The sequence below is a fragment of the Physeter macrocephalus genome, chromosome 10, assembly GCF_002837175.3.
Source record: "Physeter macrocephalus isolate SW-GA chromosome 10, ASM283717v5, whole genome shotgun sequence".
NCBI classification, from domain to species: domain Eukaryota; kingdom Metazoa; phylum Chordata; class Mammalia; order Artiodactyla; family Physeteridae; genus Physeter; species Physeter macrocephalus.
Window position 1 is genome coordinate 7,786,611 of NC_041223.1, and position 24,390 is coordinate 7,811,000.

The 24,390-nt window shown below is 52.3% G+C and overlaps 2 protein-coding genes across 2 annotated transcripts in view; one reads left to right on the forward strand and one right to left on the reverse strand.

Moving 5' to 3' along the window:
- The window catches only part of IGF2R (insulin like growth factor 2 receptor), a 91,459-nt gene that overhangs the window by 63,067 nt on the left and 4,002 nt on the right, over positions 1 to 24,390 (reverse strand). The window contains exons 3-10 of the mRNA XM_055087669.1: positions 17,927 to 18,051; positions 16,271 to 16,369; positions 10,634 to 10,766; positions 8,304 to 8,433; positions 6,105 to 6,210; positions 2,772 to 2,934; positions 2,439 to 2,613; positions 1,506 to 1,609 (exon numbers count right to left, since the gene is read on the reverse strand). Coding sequence (XP_054943644.1) covers positions 1,506 to 1,609; positions 2,439 to 2,613; positions 2,772 to 2,934; positions 6,105 to 6,210; positions 8,304 to 8,433; positions 10,634 to 10,766; positions 16,271 to 16,369; positions 17,927 to 18,051 — 1,035 coding nt within the window. The remainder of the gene's footprint in view (positions 1 to 1,505; positions 1,610 to 2,438; positions 2,614 to 2,771; positions 2,935 to 6,104; positions 6,211 to 8,303; positions 8,434 to 10,633; positions 10,767 to 16,270; positions 16,370 to 17,926; positions 18,052 to 24,390) is intronic.
- LOC112064620 (basic proline-rich protein) lies at positions 21,062 to 23,378 on the forward strand. The gene has a single exon (XM_024122442.3). The coding sequence runs from the start codon at positions 21,233 to 21,235 to the stop codon at positions 22,901 to 22,903; it is 1,671 nt and encodes a 556-aa protein (XP_023978210.1). The 5' UTR covers positions 21,062 to 21,232; the 3' UTR covers positions 22,904 to 23,378.

A 24,390-nucleotide genomic window follows, 5' to 3' on the forward strand; every position in this document is an offset into this window, starting at 1 on the left:
AGCTACCCAAATTTCCGCCTCTGCACGAGCTAGCTGTTTGTTCCTCCTGCCGCAAAGACCAGCCCCCACAGCCACCCGACTTCCGCGCCCGGCTTGCCCCTACGGTCCCGCAGGGCTCCCTCCCCCAGCACCTCCCCTTAACTGCCCCGGTCCTCGGGGGTACCCAGACCCCAGACCCCTGACCTCAGTGCCTCCCTCCTGATAAAGGCCCAGGTGACAGACCTTGCCAGGCACCCGCAACCTGCCCGCGTCCCCCTGCACTACGGTCACCACCGTCCTCATGTCTCTCTCTACTTCTGGTGTGTAAATGCCTGCGGAGCACTCAGCCATCACGGCATCCCTAGGCTTCGCAGGGTCTGAGCAAACAGGTACTAATAAAACGTGTCCAACGCATCAACTGAGAACACGCCTCCAGTGTAAGCTCGGAGCACACGTGGCAGGGGTAGGGGGCTGACGGGCGACAGTGGGCTGAGAACAACGGTGACGATGGCCAGCGGTGCCACGAGTCAAGGGGTGCCCTGCGGTGAGGTCCCTCCTGCTTCAGCCCAGGTGATTCTCCGCCGGCTCTCCGGGCGGGTTACCAGCGCTCGGCGGTGGTCGCCACCCCTCCTGCCTGCCTCCACCACCAGACCCGCTTCTGGAGCACAGCTCCCGTCACGCACAGCTGCCTCCCCCAGGCCCCGCAGTGAGTCACCCAGGAACCTGCCCCGTGACCAGATGGTTGAGAGCTCTACCATAGAAACACACAAAACAAACAGTGAGGGGCCAGGAGACCCTCAGGGGTGGGGCGGCCGTGCGAGATTGTGCTGGCTGTGCAGACGGGGCCAGACCCAGGCGGCTCCCAGACCAGAGCTCTGTGCAGAGGCTCAGCCAGCTTGCGGGGCACCGGGGGCCATGGCTTGGAGGTCCACTGATGGGACGGCTCGCTCACGATGGTGGGATCCCATCACCTCTCAAGAGCCGCAAACCGTGTTCAGAGTCTCTGCGATACGGACGGCAGCGCGGCTCTGCGAAATGCCCGTGCCGCTGTGACTTCAAGGTAGCTTCTCCGAGTCGCTCAAAAAAACCCAAACGTTCCACTTAAAGTTGCCCTGGGGTCTCCTGAGGTCCCCAAATCCCACCTCTACAGCAGGGCCACCATTTGCAAAAAGGGTCACCTGGAAACTCATTTCCTAAAAGAAGAGCTGTTTAGTGACAACCCATCAGAAGGTGGTGAGTAAACCCAGCCTGCCAGCTTTGAACGCACTCCGTGAGAGCCGGAATTTAGGACAGAGGGGCTTTCCCAGAGAGCCTGATGCTGGGCCCAGTCCCCAAACAAACAGAAAACGGAAACAAGACGTGTGTGTCAGGTGTTGGCAGGGCGGGTACTCCTACCCGCTACGACAGAGGGGGCCTCAAAGGGGCCACGTCTGCAGGAGGACGTCTGACCACCCCACTCAGCGCTCCACGTTTCCACGGACCCCGCCCACTCGTGCAGATTCGCGGCTGACCCAGGGCGCACTCACCCGCAGTCTGATTGCACTCGAAGTTGATGACACTCATCCGCTGGAAGCCAGAGCTGCACGCATCGCCCCCGACATATACCAAGGTGAGGTCTCCGTCTGAGTACCTAGGTTTTTGTAATACACACACGCACACGTTTGGTAGAACCAAGAAAGAAACCTGAATCTTTAAACGTTTCTACAGTAAGCCTTCGCGTTACCATCCACAGATCAGCACCGACACAAAACAGCGAGCCCTCTCGTCGGCTGGGGAAGAACCATCTACAGGAAATGAGTTCCACATGGGCGGGCTTCTCGTCCTCTTCAAAGTAATAACTGGCTGGAAAAAGGCACTGAAGGTTTTGGAGGACCATGAGGACTCTTCTGCTTTTTGGATTTTGGACAAAATAAGTAATGCCCAAGAAGACACAGCTTTTCCAGTAACTGCCATGAAAAGTCTGACCTGAGGGATCCTGGTCCCTCAGGTCAGAGAAACTATATTTTGATAAAGCTTTTGTGAAGGTAACTATCGAGGTACGGGCCATGAGAATTGCGACGAATGCGTTTTCCTAGTTGTTCAACACTTGCGTGCGATGCCAACGGTGTTTCAGATTCTCAAACCGCCAGAGGAAAATCAAAACTCCTCGGGAATGTAAATTGTAAAGTACAACAGCCATACCAACTAATGAAATAGCTTTCCTACAGTACGGTTCCCTACAAACAATAGATTATAAAGCGAACCATATTAACAGAAACATTCTTACTGTAAAGCCAGGAAAAACGTCCACCTGGTCGGGGACAAACGGCACTTGCCTGACTCATGCAGGAAAATAATGCCAGCGTAACCGATTTCCCTGTGCTTTGCGGAAAATGGAAGGAGGAGGAGGGCAGGGGAGCATGTTATGTTTCCCAGGAACACGCACGATGCACTTAAAATTACGTGAAGGCCGTACGCACCGAAGGGTTTGATTCTGGAGCTTCCCTGCCACTTTGACTTGAGTGGAATCTGACTTCTTCACCTGGCAGACAGCAGCACCTTTCTGATTACAGACGCGCGCTTCAGTTCCTCCACAGACAGTCAAATAAAAAACGTAGTCCTCTCCCTCCGCAGTATAGCACGAGGAGTTTGAAGCTAAGCACAGGGGAATAAACAAGAAGAGGCTCTGTTTCGCACACAGGTGTGGCAAAGTGACAGCATCAAACTTAAAACGCCCACCCCAGGGCAGGGGAAGCTCGGCCCCTGGGCTCCCGTTCCCTCTCCCACTTCCCGGCCCCGAGGCGCCCACTCACCTCCGAGCTGGCTGAGCGGCTGGAGGTCAATGGCGATGTCGTGCTGCTCGCTGCTCAGAGAGCAGTTCCGACTTTCCAGGTAATCCCTGTGGCAGGCGTACTCGGTGATCCACTCGATCTCAAAGCGGCAGTTGGATTTCGCCGTGAGCTTGGGAAGGGTGCCCTATCATGAACGGGGTGAAAGGAATAAAATTAATTCTTTTCACGAAGCTTAAGTGCAGACGTTTCTATGTTTCTGAAAAGCCAAAGTTATGTTATTGGGGTCGGACATTTTTCCGTCCTTTTGTCTGCCTTACGACAACTGCATTTCCTTGAAACCCTCCCAGTCCCTTCCAGAGTCACACACAAGCGTCAGCCTGTGAGCCCACCCTGAACGCAGTATCACCCGCCCACCACGCCCCTGGCAAGCAGTCACGATGTGCGAAGGGCCTGTGGTCCATGCACTCCTTTCGATCACAGGCGCTGCTGAGCCTGTGCCAGATGCCCGCCCTGCCCCTGCCCGCTGGGTGGACATCACTGAGCCTGCACGCATCTGGGGAGATGGTCCCTAACCCCTTTCCACGGGAATGTCCATGGCTCTTGGGCACACTTCACCTGCATTCAAATCTGTTCCCGGCCCTGGGTGAAGCCAGGGGATCACCCACCACAAACCCGGATTCTGGGAAGGATGCCATGAAGTCACTGTTCACTGGGATGCGGTCTCATCTTTCTAACCTTCCCTGGGAGAAACGTCTCGCTGGCCTTAGCGTCACGAGTAGCTGTGCTGATTCCAGGCCCCTCACTCTGCAAACGTCTACTAGGCACCTGCTACGTGCCAGGCACAGGACTAAGTGCAGGGTTTACCGTCACATGATTAGTAAGGTGCAGAGCTGCAGTCCAGCCCCGACTACTGACTCAAAATCGATGCTTTCAGGGCTTCCCTGGTGGCGCAGTGGTTGCGCGTCCGCCTGCCAATGCAGGGGAACCGGGTTCGCGACCCGGTCTGGGAGGATCCCACATGCCGCGGAGCGGCTGGGCCCGTGAGCCATGGCCGCTGAGCCTGCGCGTCCGGAGCCTGTGCTCCGCAACGGGAGAGGCCACAACAGAGGGAGGCCCGCATACCACAAAAAAAAAAAAACAGAGCTGCAGTCCAGCCCCGACTACTGACTCAAAATCGATGCTTTCAGAGCAGTCGGACATACATGCAGTGATGTGGACCAAGTGCTGAGTGAGGGAAGCTGGACACCACGTGCTGTATGACTCCACTCGTGTGGGATGCCAGGAAAGGCGAGACAGAAAGGTGGTCCACGGCTGCCAGGGCTGGGGGAGCGAGGGAGTGGTGGCAACTGGGCACCAGGCTTCTCTGGGGTGATGGAAAAGTTCTAACACAGACCATGGCGATGACTGTGCAGTTCTGTTAGTACACTAATAACCGTTAAATTGTACTTAAAACAGGTGTAATTTTATAGTACGTAAATTCAATAAAACTCTTTTAAAAAGATCCGCGTGGCAAAGTGAAGGTTTGCTCAAGTTCCAGCTCCTAAAAGCATTCAATGAGCCAGTGGAAATTCTTCAGTAAACCTTCAAGTACTAAGGGGTCCAAGCCCACGTCACTCAAGTTCTGCCCAGGGAACAGCCAGGCTGGAAACAGAACCCCTAGCTCCACTGATAGCCCACCAGCCCAACGGCCTCACATCCCATGGAGAACAGAGGGGAACTCTCCATTCTCTCCCTCGTGATAGCGTGAAATGATTTCTCACTGAATGCAGCACAAGTAAGAAAGGGAAACACTAAAACCACTGCCGGCTTAGAACATCTCATCAGGCTCAAAAGATTTTGATTCACATCTGTAGGATGGATAGTATAAATAAACAGTCCTCAATATCACGTTCAGGACTAACGTTGATTACTGTCAGTCGGGTCTCTGCTGAGCTGACATCACACGACCCTAGAAGTCTGGGGACAACAAATGGAAAGCTGGCCGGACTGCACTTCTGTCTCCACACCGCCCCCCCACACACACACACCACACACACACACACACACCGCCACACACACACACACACACACACACACACACACACACACACACACACACACACCCCGCCACACACATACTATTATTATAGCTGCTTCTTCTCTAATATAAATCCACACAGGACAGAAGAGGACAAAAAGTGCAGCAATAAAGAGAATTTCCCCAAATGCAGAGTGAAGGGTTCCTTTAATCTCTGCTCACAGTTCAGTGTCCCGCCTGGCTCACTACCTCCTTTTTCTTTATACTTTGAAACTTGCTGTGTGGCTTGAGATATCAACCCTTAGCATAATCACTTGCTAGTTTTATAATGTGACCCCACACTGTTGGAAAAAGGAGCTTCAGTCTTTGCCTACTAACAATTCCTCACTAAACACAAATTCCCAAAACATAAATAAATATCTGATAAGCACCTACCAGAAAAGCCAGTTGCCAGCCAGAAACCAGAGCAAATTCCACATTTGTTTGGGGGGAGGGGAGGACATTCTTTGGCAAAAGAATTCAGCTCCTCCTACTTCATTCTACAAGAAGGCAGAAATAAATTGGAGGAAAGCCCTACCCTTCCTCCCTGGGGATGTCTCCCCTCATCAGCACCGCATCTGCGAAGACACTTAAGCAGCAATGGACGGGTGAGACACCACTGGGCACGGGGCCCAAGGACACCCCAGACGCAGGCCCTACCCTCAAGGAGTTTACAACCGCACTAGAATTCAGTAAGCAGCCAGAGGACAGGGTAGTCAATCTGCCTGCGGGAGTGTGGGGGGCGGGGGGATGGGGGGGGCGGGGAGGCAGGCAGGCAGGCGACGGGGTGACACACTCCACTCTGAGTTGGCAGGAACCTCCCTTCTGGCCCTAATTCTCCTACACTGGTACCCACCCCCGGAACCTCAGCCGCTGGCCCCAGCCATTTCTGCCAGGTCTACGTACCATCTGTGCTACTCCTTTCTTACTATTTCTGTAAACCAACTAGCTATTTTTACCTTGCCTCATCTGAAGCAATAACAGACGTGAAATCACAGGTTTAGGATGATACGTACGGTCTTTTCAAATATTCATTCCAACCAGCATCGCTCTACAATTTTTTTAAATCTGTCTATGAACCACTTAATATCTCACTCGACCCCTGAACAAAACACCATTCTCTTAGCATAGACACCCCTCCGGGTCACTGAGAAACAGCAAACAGCAAGCCAAGCACGTGCGTCCGAGTCCGTCCCGGAAAGCACGGCTGCCACCCCCAGGGAGGCATCCATCCTGCACCAGCCCCACCCTGACTTGGGCTCACACCACTGGGGGGTCCTCTCAGACAAGCCACTCACCTCTCTGCGCTCCGACGGGCAGACAAACGTGATAGTCACTGCCGGGCTGTGACCCTCACAGAAGTCTGGATGAACTGCCCCTTCTTTCACATAACTCAGGACAAGCCTGGAGGATACACGTCGAGAAAAGAGGGTTAGGCTTACAGAAGTACAAATTACATTCCAATTAGTCTGCTGCCCTGAGCCTTCAGCTCAAGCTTCTGTTCTCCCTTTCCCCACGTGTGCGGAAAGGGAGAACAGAAGCTTACAATATGAAAGAAGCCACGGTACGAAGTAACTTAAATTTATTTCCATTTGGGGAAAAAAAAAATTTTTTTTAAGTAAACTTCAATGAGTGCTTAAAAAAAATAAGTACAACAACCCACATATAAACTTAAATACTCAGAAAAGCTGTTTGAGTACAACAAAAAAGATTATAAACAATCTAACAAAACAAAACAAACACAGCCCAGCCGGCCAACTGCATTTCAGCCCGCAAGGCTACACGACCACTTCTTCGCTAAACGACCACTTCTCAGGGCAAGCCGAAGACCCTTTTATGTTTTTTTAAGCCTGAAGACAGCCCAGCGTGCTGGCGACACGGCCTCCCACGGCCAGGCAGAGCCAGGAACCGCCCATGGGGGTGCTGGCTGCGCCGTGGGTTGTGGCCGCGGCTCCCGGTGCACCGGCCACAGGACCACCGAAGACAGATGACCTTCCTTTCCTCTCAACACACGCTCAGGCTTTCGCTCGATGCCCACACTTTCCGAAGTCGTCTCTAGCCCTCCCAGTAGGGAAAGACACCCATTTATCACTTAGGACGGTGCAAGAGGCTGAACTGTGTCCCCGCAAACTTCGTATGTTGAAGCCCTAACCCCCGGGACCTCAGGATGTGACCGCATTTGGAAACAGGGCCTTGGAAGAGGTGATTAAGTTGAGTTCACCGCTGTGGGCCCTGATCAGACAGTATGGGTGTCCTTATAAGGAGAGGAGATCAGGACACAGACACACAGAGGAGAAGCCGTGAGGGGACACGGGGAGGTGGCTGTCTACGAGCCGAGAGGAAAGGTCTCAGAAGAACCCGCTGACAGCTCGGCCTCCAGAACTGAGAGGAAACAAATTTCTGCTGTTGAAGCCGTGCAGTCTGTGGTACTTGCTGCGGCAGCTCTGGCAAACGAATACAGACGCACTTACAGAAATCTCTCAGATTTTTTTTTTTTTTTTTTTGCGGTACGCGGGCCTCTCACTGCCGTGGCCTCTCCCGTTGCGAAGCACAGGCTCCGGACGCGCAGGCTCAGCGGCCACGGCTCACGGGCCCAGCCGCTCCGCGGCACGTGGGATCTTCCCGGACCGGGGCTGGCCTCTCCCGTTGCGAAGCACAGGCTCCGGACGCGCAGGCTCAGCGGCCACGGCTCACGGGCCCAGCCGCTCCGCGGCACGCGGGATCCTCCCGGACCGGGGCACGAACCCGTGTCCCCTGCATCGGCAGGCGGACCCTCAACCACTGTGCCACCAGGGAAGCCCTCAGATGTTTTTAAATTTAGGTTTTGCTCCAGCTCTTTCTGGGGACAGAAGTGTGATCTATTGCACAGGGTGACACACCACTAGTTCCAGACTAGAGCAGGTGCGGCAAGGCGTTTACCAAAGGCTCCTGGAACAGGGAGAAAATCAAAATCCTCGATCCAAGTTCAGGATGTGGTCACGTGTGACACACTGGAGAAAAACCTCTCCCAGCCGAGAGAGGTACAAACGCATGAGAAGAATGTGTGTAAACAACACAGCTTATTAGGAGAAATGAAACATCCCCACCGGGAACTAAGGAGCGCCCCCTTGTCCCAGTCGGGAAGCAAACTCTGCACCCAGAAGGGCGGTGGCAAAGCGGCCCTCCTGCCACTCGCCTCCAGGACGGTGTTTTTAAAGAACAGATAAAACCACGGACATAAAACCAACGTCACAGGTGACAAAGCAGGGAAGATACCCAAACACACCTTAAGGTAGGTGTGACTTCGTGAAGTGGATCCCCGTATGGATATGGGCTGGATCATGACATACATTTTCCTGCCTAAGTCACCAAGCCTACATGACTCAAGCAATGACCAATAACTTTACAAGCATATGCACAGTAGTAACTCTGCAAGCCCTGTTGAAAAGGGATATTCTTGCAACTCCCTGAAAAGCCAGGCTCTTGCTGAAGATTACACATGCCACCAGAAGACCGACCTGTCGTTGCTCACGAGCTTCAGTCCCTCCTTGGGCCGGCCGACGTCGAACACCCGGTCCCCTCTCACCAGGCAGGCGGCAGTGCCGGTGGGACAGGAACGCACCTCTGGACTCGTGGCCCCTAGCGTCTCTGCAAAACGTGTGACGTTGAATCAGAGAATGCGTCAAGCGTAGCCATCACACTTAACCTTAGGTCCAGGGTCCCTTGTAGAAATTATCAAATGTTTTTCAGTCTCCATAAGCGATATAAGGTAGCAGAGGTCTGGAAACCAAGAAGAGTAGGAGCACATCCCATCCCGAGACCCTGGGCAAGCCCATGACCGATCTGAGAGTGGAAAATGGGAACCGCTTTCCTGCCCTGCAGGGCAGCCGGGAAGTGAGGGCGCAACAGTGGAAGATGCTCACTCTGTACCTGGTACATAAGAGGTGCCGATAGACAGGGACTAAGATGTTCCTGGTAGGTAAGGGACACAGCCCTTCTCCTAGAGCTACAGGAACCTTAGAATCACCTATAGGCAAGAAAATGCAGGGTCTCCATGGAGTGGATTGGTGGAAAGATGAGTAGATTCGTGGAAACGACCTATGGACGGTTCTGGGTTCGAATCTTAGATCCACCCCTTTCTGTCTCTGTAACTTTGGTCAAACTACAGACGGATCCAATTGCCAGGGCGCTACCTCACCAGTTTGGGGGAGGAGTAAAGAAAAGAACAAACTAGATGTGCCTGGAATAAAAGCCAGACATTACAGCCTGCCGGCAGCAATACCACAACGACTGCAGCTGTGCTTCTCTTCGGGCTGCGTTACTTTTATCGTCATCTGATATCTTACACGTTACAGGGCGTTTACTGTGCATCTCCCCCAAGAGCGCAGGAACCTCCACGCGCTCAGTGCTGCAGCCCAGCACCTAAATGAGAGGCCACCACATAACAGGGGCTCTAAAATAGTTCTGCCATGGATGGGTAAATATCACCCAGCCTGGGCTCTACCTAGTTAAAGTCTTAGCACTCATGGAGGGCAGGGTTTCCATGTCCCCTCTGCCCCGGCAGCTCTCAGCGACCCCAGTACCCAAATCAGCCAATTCTCCCCTCATCGTGAGAAGGAAGGTTTACTTGAGAATCCTGAAACCCAAAGCATCTGGCAGACAGAACATGTTGGCATGGCCGATGGTCAGAATGGACTTTGCGATGGCGTCAGAACTTCCTGGGGGCAAAGGGGAGAGGCCGTGCAGAGAGCATCTTTGGGGACAAGCTTCCTTACGAGGGCCCAATCGGTGACAGGGTTAGCCACAAAGGAACACGGTGCGGGGGCAGAGATACTGAAGCCTCCAGAGAAACCCTTCACCATCCCCCCCCACAACGCCCCCAGACTCCGACCTATGTCTCTGCAAACGTTGATGAACAGAGAAGTGTCCAGGCCAGAGTCGTCCACCAAATAAGCGCCGCTGATCTTGATCAGTGGGTTTAAATCGTGCTTCTTGAGCTCTCTGTCAAACACGTAGCACGGCACCTAGGAGGGACAGGAGAGAACACGGGTCTTCGACACACACCTTCCTGGGGGCTGGGGGCTCAGCAAAGCCTATGCCCCGCGTCAAGGGACACCGGTCTCCACGCCTTAGGGTCTCCAGGCCGTGAGGCGCCCGAGCCAAGGCCGGCAGGGCTCCGGCTGCTTCTGCCCGCCTGTCCGCTCCCAGCCGCTCTATCCCTGCCCCCCTGGCGTGCTGCCCTGCTGCCGCCTCTCACACAGGTCCTCCCTTGGCCCTACACCCCCGCGGGCACCGTGCCGCAGCCCCGCAACCAGCTCAGACGTTCCCGCCTGCCCACCCTCGCCGTCCTCCCACGCGCTCAGTGCTGCAGCCCAGCACCTAAATGAGAGGCCACCACATAACAGGGGCTCTAAAATAGTTCTGCCATGGATGGGTAAATATCACCCAGCCTGGGCTCTACCTAGTTAAAGTCTTAGCACTCATGGAGGGCAGGGTTTCCATGTCCCCTCTGCCCCGGCAGCTCTCAGCGACCCCAGTACCCAAATCAGCCAATTCTCCCCTCATCGTGAGAAGGAAGGTTTACTTGAGAATCCTGAAACCCAAAGCATCTGGCAGACAGAACATGTTGGCATGGCCGATGGTCAGAATGGACTTTGCGATGGCGTCAGAACTTCCTGGGGGCAAAGGGGAGAGGCCGTGCAGAGAGCATCTTTGGGGACAAGCTTCCTTACGAGGGCCCAATCGGTGACAGGGTTAGCCACAAAGGAACACGGTGCGGGGGCAGAGATACTGAAGCCTCCAGAGAAACCCTTCACCATCCCCCCCCACAACGCCCCCAGACTCCGACCTATGTCTCTGCAAACGTTGATGAACAGAGAAGTGTCCAGGCCAGAGTCGTCCACCAAATAAGCGCCGCTGATCTTGATCAGTGGGTTTAAATCGTGCTTCTTGAGCTCTCTGTCAAACACGTAGCACGGCACCTAGGAGGGACAGGAGAGAACACGGGTCTTCGACACACACCTTCCTGGGGGCTGGGGGCTCAGCAAAGCCTATGCCCCGCGTCAAGGGACACCGGTCTCCACGCCTTAGGGTCTCCAGGCCGTGAGGCGCCCGAGCCAAGGCCGGCAGGGCTCCGGCTGCTTCTGCCCGCCTGTCCGCTCCCAGCCGCTCTATCCCTGCCCCCCTGGCGTGCTGCCCTGCTGCCGCCTCTCACACAGGTCCTCCCTTGGCCCTACACCCCCGCGGGCACCGTGCCGCAGCCCCGCAACCAGCTCAGACGTTCCCGCCTGCCCACCCTCGCCGTCCTCTCCGTCACCCTCTGCTGGACGCAGCCACTACCCGCTCTGACCTCACTGCCACTCTCGGCCTCCCCCCGGCCTCACGCCAGTGGCCCTCCCCTGCCTGAAACCCTCTCTCCACCTGGCCGCCTGGCCTCCAGGGGCTCCTGGGGCCCCTCTGCGCACAGCCTGCTGGCTCAGCCTCCTGGGAATGCGTCTCAACTTCCTTTGCACGGACCCTAAATGCAGAGGTGTCCCGCGGCTGACTTCTCAGCCGCGTCCCTGTCTGCGCTCTCTCCCCTGGTGACCTCGTGCACGACGCGTTAGACACCCGCCACTGGCTCCCGAGTGTATGTTTCTAGCCGTGACCTCTCCCCACAAGCCCAGACTTCACGGCCAACGCCAGCACAAAAGCTGTGTTCACGAGCAGACTCTGCAGACAGAAGGCCCGGGTCCAAACTCCAGGGCTGACGCTTAGTATGACCACGAGCCAATCGAGCCTCTGTGCCTCGGTTTCCCCATGTGTCAAGTGGGAATAATAACAGTAACTATCGATACTTCCTAGCGTTGCTGTAAAGACTGAACGAGTTAATACACGCCAAGCTCTTGGTGCAGGTGCTGGCGAGTCAACGTAAGTGTCATCTGTTGTTATTTACCGCTGTCACTTAGATACACAAAAGCATCTCAACTTTAACATATTTAAAATAGGTCTTTTTTCCCCTCAAAACCTGCTCTCATCCCAGCATTCCCCACCTCAGTACCGCACAATCATTCAGCCCGTTGCTCAGGCCAAACTATGAAGGCCATGGAGAACCCACCCGTTCCACATCCAAACCATCGGCAAGTCCTCTCAGCACTTCAAACCCAACCCTGGATCGGCTCCTCCGTTACCTCCCGTGTCCAAACTGCCATCACCTCTCGCCTGCGACAGTCTCTTTTAACGGGACCCCTGGTTCCAGCTTCCACGTCCCCTACCCCCAGCCACTGTCTCCACAAGCACCAGATCAATCCTTTTAAAATTCCATTGGGTCACATCATTCCCTGCTCAGAATCCACCAGCGGCCTCCCATCACACTGAGGGTGAAATCTCAGCTCCTCCACGGTCTCCAACCGCGGGGACCCTCCACGCAGCCACGCTGGCTTCTGGGTGCAGTTCAGCCCCGTGGAAGTGATGCTGCCTCTACCTGGAAAGATTCCCTGATAGCCCCACGGCTCTCTCACTGCGTTCAGGCCTCAGATGAAGTGTCACCTGCTTAGCGTGGCCATTTCTGACATCGCCAGCTCTCTTCTTCTTCATAGCACTGGTGTCTATCACCAGGCACCCCCATCTGCTAACCTGAGTGTAAGCTCCCCGAGGACAGGGGCTTTGTCACTGCTGTAGCCCTGAGCAAGGCTTAGGAAAGTACCCAGAACCTAACAGGGGTCCGTTAAACACCTGTTCACTAACTTGAAGAGAAGGTCCTCCTCTGGGCCTCTAGCTGGATTCTAATTTATGAGCACTCTCTTACCTCTATGAACGAATGGTCTTTTATTCTTTAAAAAGTCAAGGAGTATATCAAATCATATTATACACTTTAAGTATATGCAGTTTTATTTGTCAATTAGACCTCAATAAAGCTGGCGAGAAAAAAAGGGGTGTAGGAGGAAGGTCAAGGAACCCATTACAGGTGGCAAGACCCTGTGCTTTCAAAGTTCCCCCAAATTCGGAAGGCAAAGCATTCAAGCCCAGAGATGTGCCCCCGAGTAAAGGCCCAGGTCACGCAGACTTTATGTGAAACATCCCCATATCATTTTAATCGCCTCAGCCAAGGAATATTCTAAAAACTCATGTTCTCTGCAATCATTTCCAAATAGTTGGTTTCATCACTTCCTATGGATAATTTTCCTTAAATTGCCTTCTAGAAAACTGAAGCTATTCACAGGCATGTCCATTTACAAAAGTTAACTGCTTAACGTTAATGTTTAGCTTTCAAATGTTTCTCAGAAAGATGCTATCAAACCCGCAGGAATGCGCTGACCCACTAACCCTCTTCCCCTGTCCTGTTGGCAGAGACTTCGCGGAGAGCAAACGGATGGAACCTGAGGGCTTGCACCCCCTCGGAGCCTCAGGGGGGCACCTAAACTCACTTCAACCAAAGCCTTAAAGCAAAGTGTCCTGCTGCCGACAACGCTGGCCAGAGATCCTGATGCCGGCCAGGGAGGGCACGCGTGGGCACAGGGCAGGTGAGGCCAGGGGGCCAGATCCACGCCGGGCGCTGCGTCCTGCAGAAAGGCAGTGGAAGCGCAAGAAAGGGAGGACCGCAGACCCGAGGAGGCGCTAGTAAAAGTAACCCGCGTCCATAATCCTGCACATCTAAAGCTTGTCAACCCCTAGCAGGATAATACAGAAACGTGAACTCAACTCAACGGGGCAGCACTTCAAGAAAGGAGACAGAGAAGCAACTCTCCAGCTACAAAATAAAGAAGAGGGAGCAGGACGGCACACAGCAGGGGGGAAGGTGGGGCCACACTCCTGACACTAGTTCGAAGTCACCGAAAGGCTTTAGGGCTTCCCGCGAGCCACGCCTGCGGACACCCAACTCAAGGCCGTGAGTGAGCAACTTCTGGCTGTCGCCAGACTCCAGGAAGGAACAGGAGACACGCCCAAGGCAGCGCCCCCCAGAACTGGAGGGAGCATCGGAAAAACAAGCGAGGCTCCTGGGGGCCGTCCTCCCACTTCCTGCTCCACGGAGCCGAGCAATGGAGACATTCATCAGCGCAGGAACGCAGCGGCCAGGGAAGGAGGCTGGTGCCAGCTCCCCACGCTGCACGCTCGCTGAGTCCCCCTTGTTCACGGTGTATGGACGTACGTTAGCCGTATTTATGTAACTCCGGTAAGACCACTAGCTCGCCAGTTCTGCATGCTCTGTGTTCCCAAGAGTAGGATGGTAGGGGGTGTATGTCCACGCGCTTTTACAGAAATTATGATCTAAAACGACCCCACCAGAATCCACTGAACAAGCACTACACCGGTGGGTTCAAAAGGCGCTTTCTGGAACCACCATGTTCTTTGCCCATCACGCCATTCTAAATCTGACAAAGCCAAACCAACAGAAGAAAGGAGGAGATATCAATGAGGTGTGGAAGTCAAGGCCACAAGGCCACTAAACCGAATCTAGGTTTTTTTTTAAAGGAATGATGAGTGTTTCTACATTTCATATAATTTTTGAAGTTATATCATAGCCTGGAAGGTTTAATCAAATCCTACTGAAGACAGAGAAAAGGGACTATGCTTTATAGTGATCTGCTAGCGGTGACAGCGCTGCTTTTGCAGCAGCCATCGTGCTCTCTGCTCTCTGCTCTTCCCATCTAATTTAGCTAAGGCAGAGCGACGCCCTCCACACCTTCGGTCTACGAGCTCCATGAATGCAACAACCCTTTCAAAATGTAATGAAATTCCTAATGTTTAGCCCACAACATGCCCTCAATAAATGAAAACTCCATGAATAAAGCGCAGCTGCCAACCAGGCCCAAAGAAACGATCGTTGGGAACATACCAACATTCCTCCTGCATCTTTGGATCAGCTTAGCTTCTAAGAGAAGTTAAACGTCACTTTTGAGAAAAACACAGACTGTATCTCCCCGTTCCCACCCCCCAAAACGACTTAGAACAGGGGTCAGCACGCTTGTTCTGTAAACATGTTAGGCTTTGTGAGTGACGTAGGTCTCTGCTGTGTATTCTTCTTCTGCTTTTTTTTACAATCCTATAAAAATGTAAAAACCATTCTTAGTTCTGAGGCTGTACAAACACAGGATGTAGTTTGTGACTTCTGACCTACAGCACAAAGAAAATCAAAAACAAGTCACTATTTCTTTATTTCTTTGGGGAAGCAATTATTCCCTAGGTGGTGGGAAACAACTGTCAGTTCAGCAAAGCAAGGTAAAAGGACGCTCGGTTAAAACAGGACAAATGGGTGTCGTAACTGTCAGTTGGAGAATCAGGGCCCAAGGCAAGGAACCTCCACGGGGCCTGGAAGGCCTGGGGTCTCACGGGAGAGCAGAGGGTGCCTGGCACTGTGGTTCAGAGATGCTTTTCCTGCCGTTAACTGTACATCGGCAAACAGCTTAAGCGAAGCTTCAAAATGCAAAGCTTAAATTTGACACCATCTCCTACTAAATGTCGGTGTCATTTCACTAGGCCTTTATTTCTTTCCACACTTTGAACTTTCTTCCCATTGAACATTCCTTACACTCATGGAGGCAGCATCACGACTGCCTTTTCTTCCGTGGACCGCCACATCCGAAGAGTCGGTGATAACTTACTGTTCATAACTAAATTTGTTTTTGTTTTTTAATCTCCCGCTCCCTCCCCCTCCCCCTCCCTGCCACCCTGCCACCCAGCCTCCTCCAAATCCCTAAATTCGGTTTTACTCTTTAAGAACAAACATCTCTTTTTGCTCTTCTTAAATGACAACACATTAGGTCATCAGCAGAAATGACTGATTACTCTCATCCGTCAGTTCCCAGTTCCTGCGAGTCTTTGAACTCAACCCTTCAGAACAGAAAACTAACAGAGAAAAGTGAGAAAACTTAACCCATGAAGACTGTTGTCTGGGTGAACACAGGAAGCCACCTTTAAGACCCGGGGTGGTGCGAGTGGGAAAGCAGCAGAGGAAACTGCCTTCTGGCCCCTCCAGCACCAGGGAAAGTCAGAGGCTCTAGGCTAGGGAAGAGGGTGCTTCATCAATCACCAGGAACACTTGACCAGACACCAGAGAAAGAACGGAAGTAGTGATGACACTCGTCTAGTCTCTGAGGTGAGCTGGCAAAGAACTGAAGGGCCAGGCACACGTGACCTGGATCCACAAGGCGTCCAGAAGCCACCCCAAGGCTGAGGAGACGCCACCTGTAGGTGCCAATGATACCTAAACCCAAGCTCGACTGTGACTTAGCTCTTGAGTTGCATGGCTTCAGAAACCGAGAAGTAGCCTGCTCTACACAAGTGAGCCATTCCATTTCCAGTCCATCCTCGGTATTTAAAATGCCCTGTCGTAGAAATAAGAACCATCCAGGACAACTTAACAATTAAATCACATGGTATCTCTGCTCAAATGGAGTTTGAAAACCAAAAAAAGATTTCTACCCCAAAAGGTTGGCGTCAGTCCTTCAAATCCTGAAAGTCCCAGAATGTATTTCACAAGCATGTAACCTTGAAGGGCCCTTGTTACCTCTTTATTCGCTTTAAATACATCTTTCTTGCAGGCTGCAGTCGTCCTCCACTCGAAGTAATGCACACAGTCTGTTGCAGTTACAAATTCGGGAGTTCCCTATTTAAATTAAAAAAAAAAAAAAAAAGGAAAAATAAGTTAGCGTATTGTACAGTGTTCTTTTTTTAAAGTCAGAAACAGTGAAGGCTAACGAAAAATTTTAAACTAGCAGCAGGAGGTGGGGAATGACACACAACTGTTTTAGTTAAACAAGGTCATCAAGAAGTTCCCAAACCCAAGACTTCTGAGACAAAAGCTTCATAAAATCATGTTGGAATTTGGCTATAAATGATCCAAAACTGTTCTACTGCCCCAACTATGCAAGTACAGTAAGCTCATGGGAAGTAATCTTCACTGACCTCCCACTCTCAAACTCCAAATGTTCTCTGAACCAAATGCCAACAAAACCAAAGCCAGAAAATGTGACCTCATGCTTCCTGGAAGCCGAGGGAGGAGGCCCATCTGGACCTGACCGAGCTCGTACACCAACCTTGCTCAGACACCCCTGCACTTGAGGGCGGCCCCTCCCAGCAGAAGGGGACCAGCGAGGACTCCGAACTGGTCAGCCATAGCGTGGCTGGTTGATAAGACATGGCAGGAACTTACCTCTGTGCGCCCATGTGCGAATCTCAAGAGTTCTGTGAATTCTGGTTCTCACAGGGTGAACACAGAATTCTTGAAGACAATTTAGTTAAAATTCAAACAACAAGCTAGCTTATTCTGTAACTCACACCTCCCACTGCAAACAGATTTCTTCCCAAGGTTTCAACACGGGCAATAGTGCAACTGATAGGCTGGTCCAAAATTAACAATATAAGTTCTATTTTTAAAGTTCTTCAGACAAGACAGTATGGGCCTGAAAATGCAACAGTCACAGCACCAAATTCTAAAAATGATATTTCAAAGCAATCTGGTAACCGCATAAGTTTCACTCAACCTGATTTTTCTGAACACTTGGATTCTTACTCTGATTAGAGAACATTCATAGGGTTTGTACACAAATTGCTTTTGTTAAAAGCTAGCAATCATTTGCTGAGAGCCCCTTTCTAAATACTAAAGATTAAAATCAAAAAATCACATACAATATGCAGAGAGTGAAAATAAACATCATGCTTTAAACAATTAGGTCCCATTTCAACACCAGTAATACCCCAAAAGTTGGGAACCCCATTACCCATTGGCCAAGACTTCTAGATAGATGTTACTATGTTCAATTTAATGTACATGAGGACAAACGTTTAAAACGATAAACACATTGCCTTAAAAGCTATCAAAACAAAATGCTGGGAGAAGAAGTTTCAGAAAGAAAAAAAAAATTTATGCCTGCAACATAAACATTAAACAGTGCTTTGAGTTTAAACACCCTAATCTTTACAGTGTAGTTTTACACAGGATGTGGGTCAAGTTTCACTTAAACGTTGGAACTATAGGCTTAGGACTTGATTACTTATTGGTTCTTAATGGTGACGGTAATTAGGCTGGGGTTTCTGTTCATCTGTTTGCTCGTGTTTTTAATTTAGCTCACTCAGTTGTCCTAGAATACCCACTACAGCAAGAACGCCCCAAGGACAAACATTTTTAAAAGAAAGATTATAAAGTGCCTCTGTGTGGACTCACCAAGGTTTTCCCACATAAGAAGGTGATGCTACTCTGGATTCTGTGATTCATGCTCTGCTGCTCGCAGCTCTCTTCTGTCTTGAATTCCAGGAGAGATCTGGTTGTGCTCTTCAAAAGAGAGTCACCTATTCGGAAAGAAAAGAGTATGAACAAGCCATAAAACATTCACAACCATAAAGCTATGTCCAAACATGAGCAAATTAAAAATGGCACTATAATTCATTTGAAAGCTTACAAACTGCCCCTTCCCCAGAATTCTCCGTCTCAGGAATAGCATCCCCACACAGCCAGCTGTTCAAGCCCCAAACACATTGCACTCAGTCCTATCTTCCTCTCACCTATCACATCAGAAAGTTGTATTGCTTCTACCTGCACCTCAACTGCATCCACCTCTCTCCTTCTCTACAACTACTGAAACCACTGTCACCTCTCACCTGTATTCTGGCAACAGCCTCCTAATTGGGCCCCTTGCCCCCAACTCCTGTCTCGTCCCTCACCATCCTCCCTTCCCCATCCATCTTGCACCAAAAACATAAATCAGAATATATAGTTCGGCTGCTGAAATTCTTCAATAACTTCCCATCATACATGCTATAAAATCAAAATTCTTTTAGAATGGTCCACAAGTACGGTGATCACTTCTCAGTTTGCCTGGGATATTACTGCAATAAAAAGTCTCCATAATATCAATATGATGGTAGTTGGCATAGGAACAGATAAACTGACAAACAGACTGGAACAGAGATCAAGACACCAGAACAGAGAGCACACAGACATATCTATGAGTCAAAGTCTAATACACAATAAAAGTAACATGTCAGGTCAGTGAGCAAAGAAACTGTTCAATAAATGAAACTGAAAACAAAATGGCAATCCATACAGGAAAAGGGATAAAAACTGAATCCCCACCTACCACTGTATACAAAAATCAACTCTAAAAGGATTAAAAGATGTAAACATCAAAAAACAAATTTTAACTCAGTAAAAGCTAGAATTATCTTTTAGATCTTAATGTAGGAAAACACTGAAGACTCAAAAGCATTAACTACAAAAAAAAATGTGGCTCATTAAATTTAAAAGTTTATATTCATGAAAAAATAGCTTAAGGAAAACTATCTAAGCTATTTTTTTAAAATAGCTTTAAAAAGTTTAGAACAAGTTATAAACTAGGAGATACGAAGAGCTGGCAAAGAACTAGCATCAAGAAGATATATACTCACACACAAACAAAAACAAAAAAAGTTGTTTATAATTCTAGGAAATAAAACGAACGCCGTCTGACAGAGAGAACACGCTGAGAGGAGAGAGAAGGGAAAACCCACACCTAGCCACAGTATGGTGATTCTAATATCAAAGGCAAAGATAAAATTCTAAAACTTCTAGAGGGAAAGAATTGATCACATGCAATAGATAACTCAATATAAAATGGACAAGACATGATTACACAGGAGAAAAACACCTTCATAAATAAAGAGATGTTCAACATCACTGGTGATCAAGACCATGTGGCTTACCAATGCCAGCCATTCTATCGACAAGAATTAAATACCAAATGTGGGAGAAGAGACGGTCCAGAGCTCTCCGGTGTTGCTGGTGGAAGTGTGAACTGGTACAACCACTACATAAGTGGGCATGGCATTGTGTCCTATCATTGAACATTCATGTACCCTAAGGCCTAGCTATTCAACTCTTAGGTAAATACATAAGCGAAAGCCATAGACGTATACATGACAAGAAACATGTGAAAGACCATCTCGTGTTCTTCACACTAGCAAAAACCTGGAAACAGGGACTCCCCTGGTGGTCCAGTGGTTAAGACCCTGCGCTCCCAACGCAGGAGGCCCAGGTCCGATCCCTGGTCAGGGAACTAGATCCTGCATGCCGCGACTAAAACCCAGCGCAACCTAATTAATTAATTTCTTAAAAGCCTGGAAACAACTCAAATGCCCACCAAGAGAAGAGTGGACAAATTAACTTTGGTAGATCTACAATATTATGTAGGAATCAGAGGAATAAATCACAGTGAAAGATAATATAGTTGTTTTTCAACAATATAATATTGTTACCAAAATTACACACAGCATGACACATACTTTCTATTAAGTTAAAAACACCACATACAGCCAGACATCTGAGAAAGAGAGACGGACAGACAGACTCTGGGAAAGAGAGGAAAGAAAAAAGAAAATGTTCAAATACAGGATGTGAGCGAATGATTACCTCCAGTGAAGAGAGACAGGAGGATGGAAGACCACACAAACAGTGGTTATTGTCAAGGTCTTAGATTTTGTCAGAGAAAGGGTTCGTTGCATTATCCAAAACAACTAATTAAAAAACAGAAAGAGATTACTTCACAGACTGATGATGAGTGCGTGTCATGACCTCAGGATTACAACTGGTCCAATTTGATAAATACATCAGAGATCTTTAAAAGACAGAGAGAGAGAGAAAGAGAGAGAGAGAGAGAGAGAGAAAGGGTAAAAATTAAGATGCCAATGGAGAGCGGATAATGGCTTTCAGACCCACAGCACCATACCAACAACAGTACAGCGGTTCTTTTTCCTGCCTGCCTACGTAATTCTGCCTGCCAGAATCGTCCCTCTCTGCCAGAAACTCCAGAGTTCTGTTTGAAAATCTTTTTTCGACCACATAGGCGCAGAAGCCCTGAGGTGGCTGCGGGACCGAGGACAGCGCCCGTAGCCCCGCCCACAGTGGGCGTGCCTGGGAACGGGAGAGAGGGCGGGGCTTCGACGCGCCCTGCAGCGCTGCGCTCCGGGAGACACGGAGGGCGGGCTAGGCTGGTGGGAAGCGGCGCGCGCAGCGGCCAGGAGGGGGCGCTCCCGGGCTGCGGGTCCCCCACCTTAAAGACCCTCCCCCCACGCCTCCTGTCCCCCCACACGGCGGCCCCATCCGGCCCTGTGCCCAGAGCTCCTGGGGGCTCCTCGTAACTGCTGGGTTCGCCCTGAAAAGAAAACGAGGAGGGCCCTGGCCTCAGGCCGGGAGGGATCCGGCCGACCTCTGCCACCGCGGCGCAGGGCACCGGCATCCCTCAGCGTCAGGCCCCATCGGCAACGCGCCCGCCTGTCCACCTTGCCTTCTTCCTCTGCCCGCTCCACCTGGCGGCCAGGACCGACTGCCGACCCCGGCACTCGGAGAGAGGCCGCAGTGCACCGCGGCAGTGAACCGCGGCAGACAACCGCGGCACCCGGCCAGCCTGGCCGTCCTCCCCGGACGAGAGCCGGGCGAGGACTGCGGGGCGGCGGCCAGCACGCCAGGCCCACGGCCAGCTCCCGAGGACGGCGCCAAATGGGCTGGGCCGCGCTCGCCGGGCCCGCCAGACCGCGCCGGGTCCTCCAGACCGCGCGCCGGGCCCGCCAGACCACGCTCTCCAGGCCGGGTCCGCCAGACCAGACCGCACTGGCGGGGCCCCACCAGACCAGACCGCGCCGGGTCCTCCAGGCCGCGCTCTCCAGGCCGGGTCCTCCAGACCAGGCTGCGCGCCCCAGGCCCGCCAGACCGCGGTCTCCAGGCCGGGCCCGCCAGACCAGGCCGCGCTCGCCCAGGCCCGCCCGGCCGCGCCGGGTCCTCCAGACCGCGCTCTCCAGGCCGGGTCCGCCAGACCGCGCTGGGTCCTCCAGACCGCGCGCTGGGCCCGCCAGACCGCGCGCTGGGTCCTCCAGACCGCGCGCTGGGCCCGCCGGACCGCGCCAGGCCCTCCAGACCGCGCGCGCCAGGTCCTCCAGACCACGCTCTCCAGGCCGGGTCCGCCAGACCAGGCCGCGCTCGCTGGGCCCGCCAGACCAGCCCGAGCTCGCCGGGCCCGCCAGATCGCGCCGGGTCCTCCGGACCGCGCCAAGCCGTGCGCGCCAGGTCCTCCAGACCACGGTCTCCAGGCCGGGTCCTCCAAACCAGGCCACGCGCGCCGGGCCCACCAGACGGCGCTCTCCAGGCCGGGTCCGCCAGACCAGGCCGAGCTCTCCAGGCCAGGCCGCGCCGGGTCCTTCAGACCCTGCGCCCCGGGCCCGCCAGGCCACGCTCACCAGGGCCCGCCAGGCCGCGCCGGGTCATCCAGACCGCGCTCTCCAGGCCGGGTCCGCCAGACCAGGCCGAGCTCGCCCGGGCCCACCAGACCAGACCGCACTGGCGAGGCCCCACCAGACTAGACCGCGCCGGGTCCTCCAGGCCGCGCTCTCCAGGCCGGGTCCTCCAGACCAGGCCACGCACCCCGGGCCCGCCAGACCCGCCCGACCGCGGCCTCCAGGCCGGGCCCCCCAGACCGGGCCGCGCTCGCCTGGGCCCACCAGACCAAACCGCACTTGCCGAGCCCGACAGGCCGTGGCAGGTCCGCCCGACCGCGGTCTCCAGGCCGGGTCCGCCCGACCGCGCCGGGTCCGCCAGACCACGCGCTGGGCCCTCCAGACAGCGCTCTCCAGGCCGGGCCCTCCAGGCCGCGCTCGCCCGGGCCCGCCAGACCAGGCCGCGCTCACCCGGACCCGCCAGACCCGGCCACGCGCTACCGGCCAGGCCCCGGGAGGTCCTCCCGACCCTGCGCGCCAGGGCGCCCGCCAGGCCACGCTCGCCCGCACCCGCCAGACCCGGCCACGCTCCGCAGCCCAGGCCGCGCCGGGTCCTCCCGACCCTGCGCGCCAGGCCCGCCCGGCCGCGCTCGCCCGCGCCCGCCAGCCCCGGCCACGCGCTGCCAGCCAGGCCGCGCCGGGTCCTGCAGACCCTGCGCGCCAGGCCGCGCTCACCAGAGCCCGCCCGACCAGGCCGCGCTCCGGGCCTGCCAGGCCTCGCCTGCCACCCTCGCCGTCCGCGGCCGAGCCCAGCCGAGCTCGCAACCCGGCCTCGCTGAGGCTGCCGGGCCTGGCAATCGCGCCTCCACCTGCTGCCTCGGGGCCCAGCTCGCGGCCGCCGGGCCTCCTCAGCACCTCGCTCAGAGCCTGCCAGCCAGGCCGCCAGCCCTCTCCGTGCTAGTCTCCGACGTGCTCCAGCAAGGAAGGCCTCCCTCGCTGTCCACTCTCCCTTCTCTATTGTATCGTGTCTTTCGACGTGTGCTGTTCACGTGTTATTTCACCAAATTAAGAGTCCCCTCTGTCCAACTTTCCCCTACAGCTACTGCCTCACTTTTCCGCTCCTCTTTATACGAACACTGAGATTTCTACTCTCGCTTCTACCAGACACTCCCCTCCCCTTGTCCCCTGCACTGGCAGTTCCCCCAGAGCCACGTGACCCACTGCTTTTCGGCTTCCAGTCTTTGCTCAAATGTCACTTTCTCAGCGACACTTACCCCACTGAATATTCCTGAACACACACTCCTGAGACCCCCAGCACTCCTCCTGACCCTCCTTCCTTCTCTTTTTTACAGCATTCATCACCGTCTGAAATATCACTGAGCCATTGTTTGTTCTTGTCTGTCTCTCACTCCACTAGAATGTAAGCTCCATGAGAAAAGGGATTTTTGTCTGTTTTGGTGACTGATTCAAATATTTGTTACAAATAAATAAATGAATATTAAGTGTTGGCTGTTTTAAAAATATTTATATATACATATATCTGTCATGGTGTGATTTAACCAAGTAAATCAATAAAATATACTACAATTTATTGAACTATCCCCCTTAGTTAGGCTGTTTCAGCATATTTGCCACAATTACCAATGCTACAAGTAATTTTTTTGTACAAAAATCTATGTACAGTATTAATTCCTCCATTGTTGGTAATATTACAAAAGTACATTACAGGAATCTTAAGTTTTTAAATTTGACGGACAATGCCAGACAACCAGGAGAGACTATAAATGAGATGAAAACATGAGTTATACCTAAAAATCAACCAGATATCATCTTAAATATCCAATAGGATTTATATAATTTTAGAAAATGAAAGATAAAAGAGGAAAAGGTATTTTCACATGTTAATAGAGACGCAAAATTCAATCTAGTGATCAACCTGGATAGCTGCTGTAGATTTCTGTGAGTGCACACAAGAATCAGACAGTAAGTATCACCTGAAGTCAAGGGTCAGGCTCCTTAAGAGTAAATGAAGTCACATGACCAGCGACTACAATTGAATTCACTCTATCCTACACCCAGGTCACCTATAAAAAGCCAGTCAGAATCCCAGGGTTTGGTGGTCAGTTACCTCACTTAACATCCTTCCTTAGTGGGTCTGCTACCTCGGTTAAATGGGCTGGTAACAACAGCCTTCATGAAGTGCACCTAGTTTTTAACCCCCAGAAAGATTAATTAAATGAAAACCATGGTATTAATATTTAGGATTTTAGGAGGAATGTGAACATATTCAGTATTTTTACATACTTGCAATGTCTTAATTTTATAACTAATTCAAAGGTTATAACTAAGCAACTGGTTTAGAATTGTGATAGTATTTGAACAAGTAAGAGAACTTCAGGTTTATCATATTTCTACATTTAAACTATTAAATTTTTAAGAATTATTATT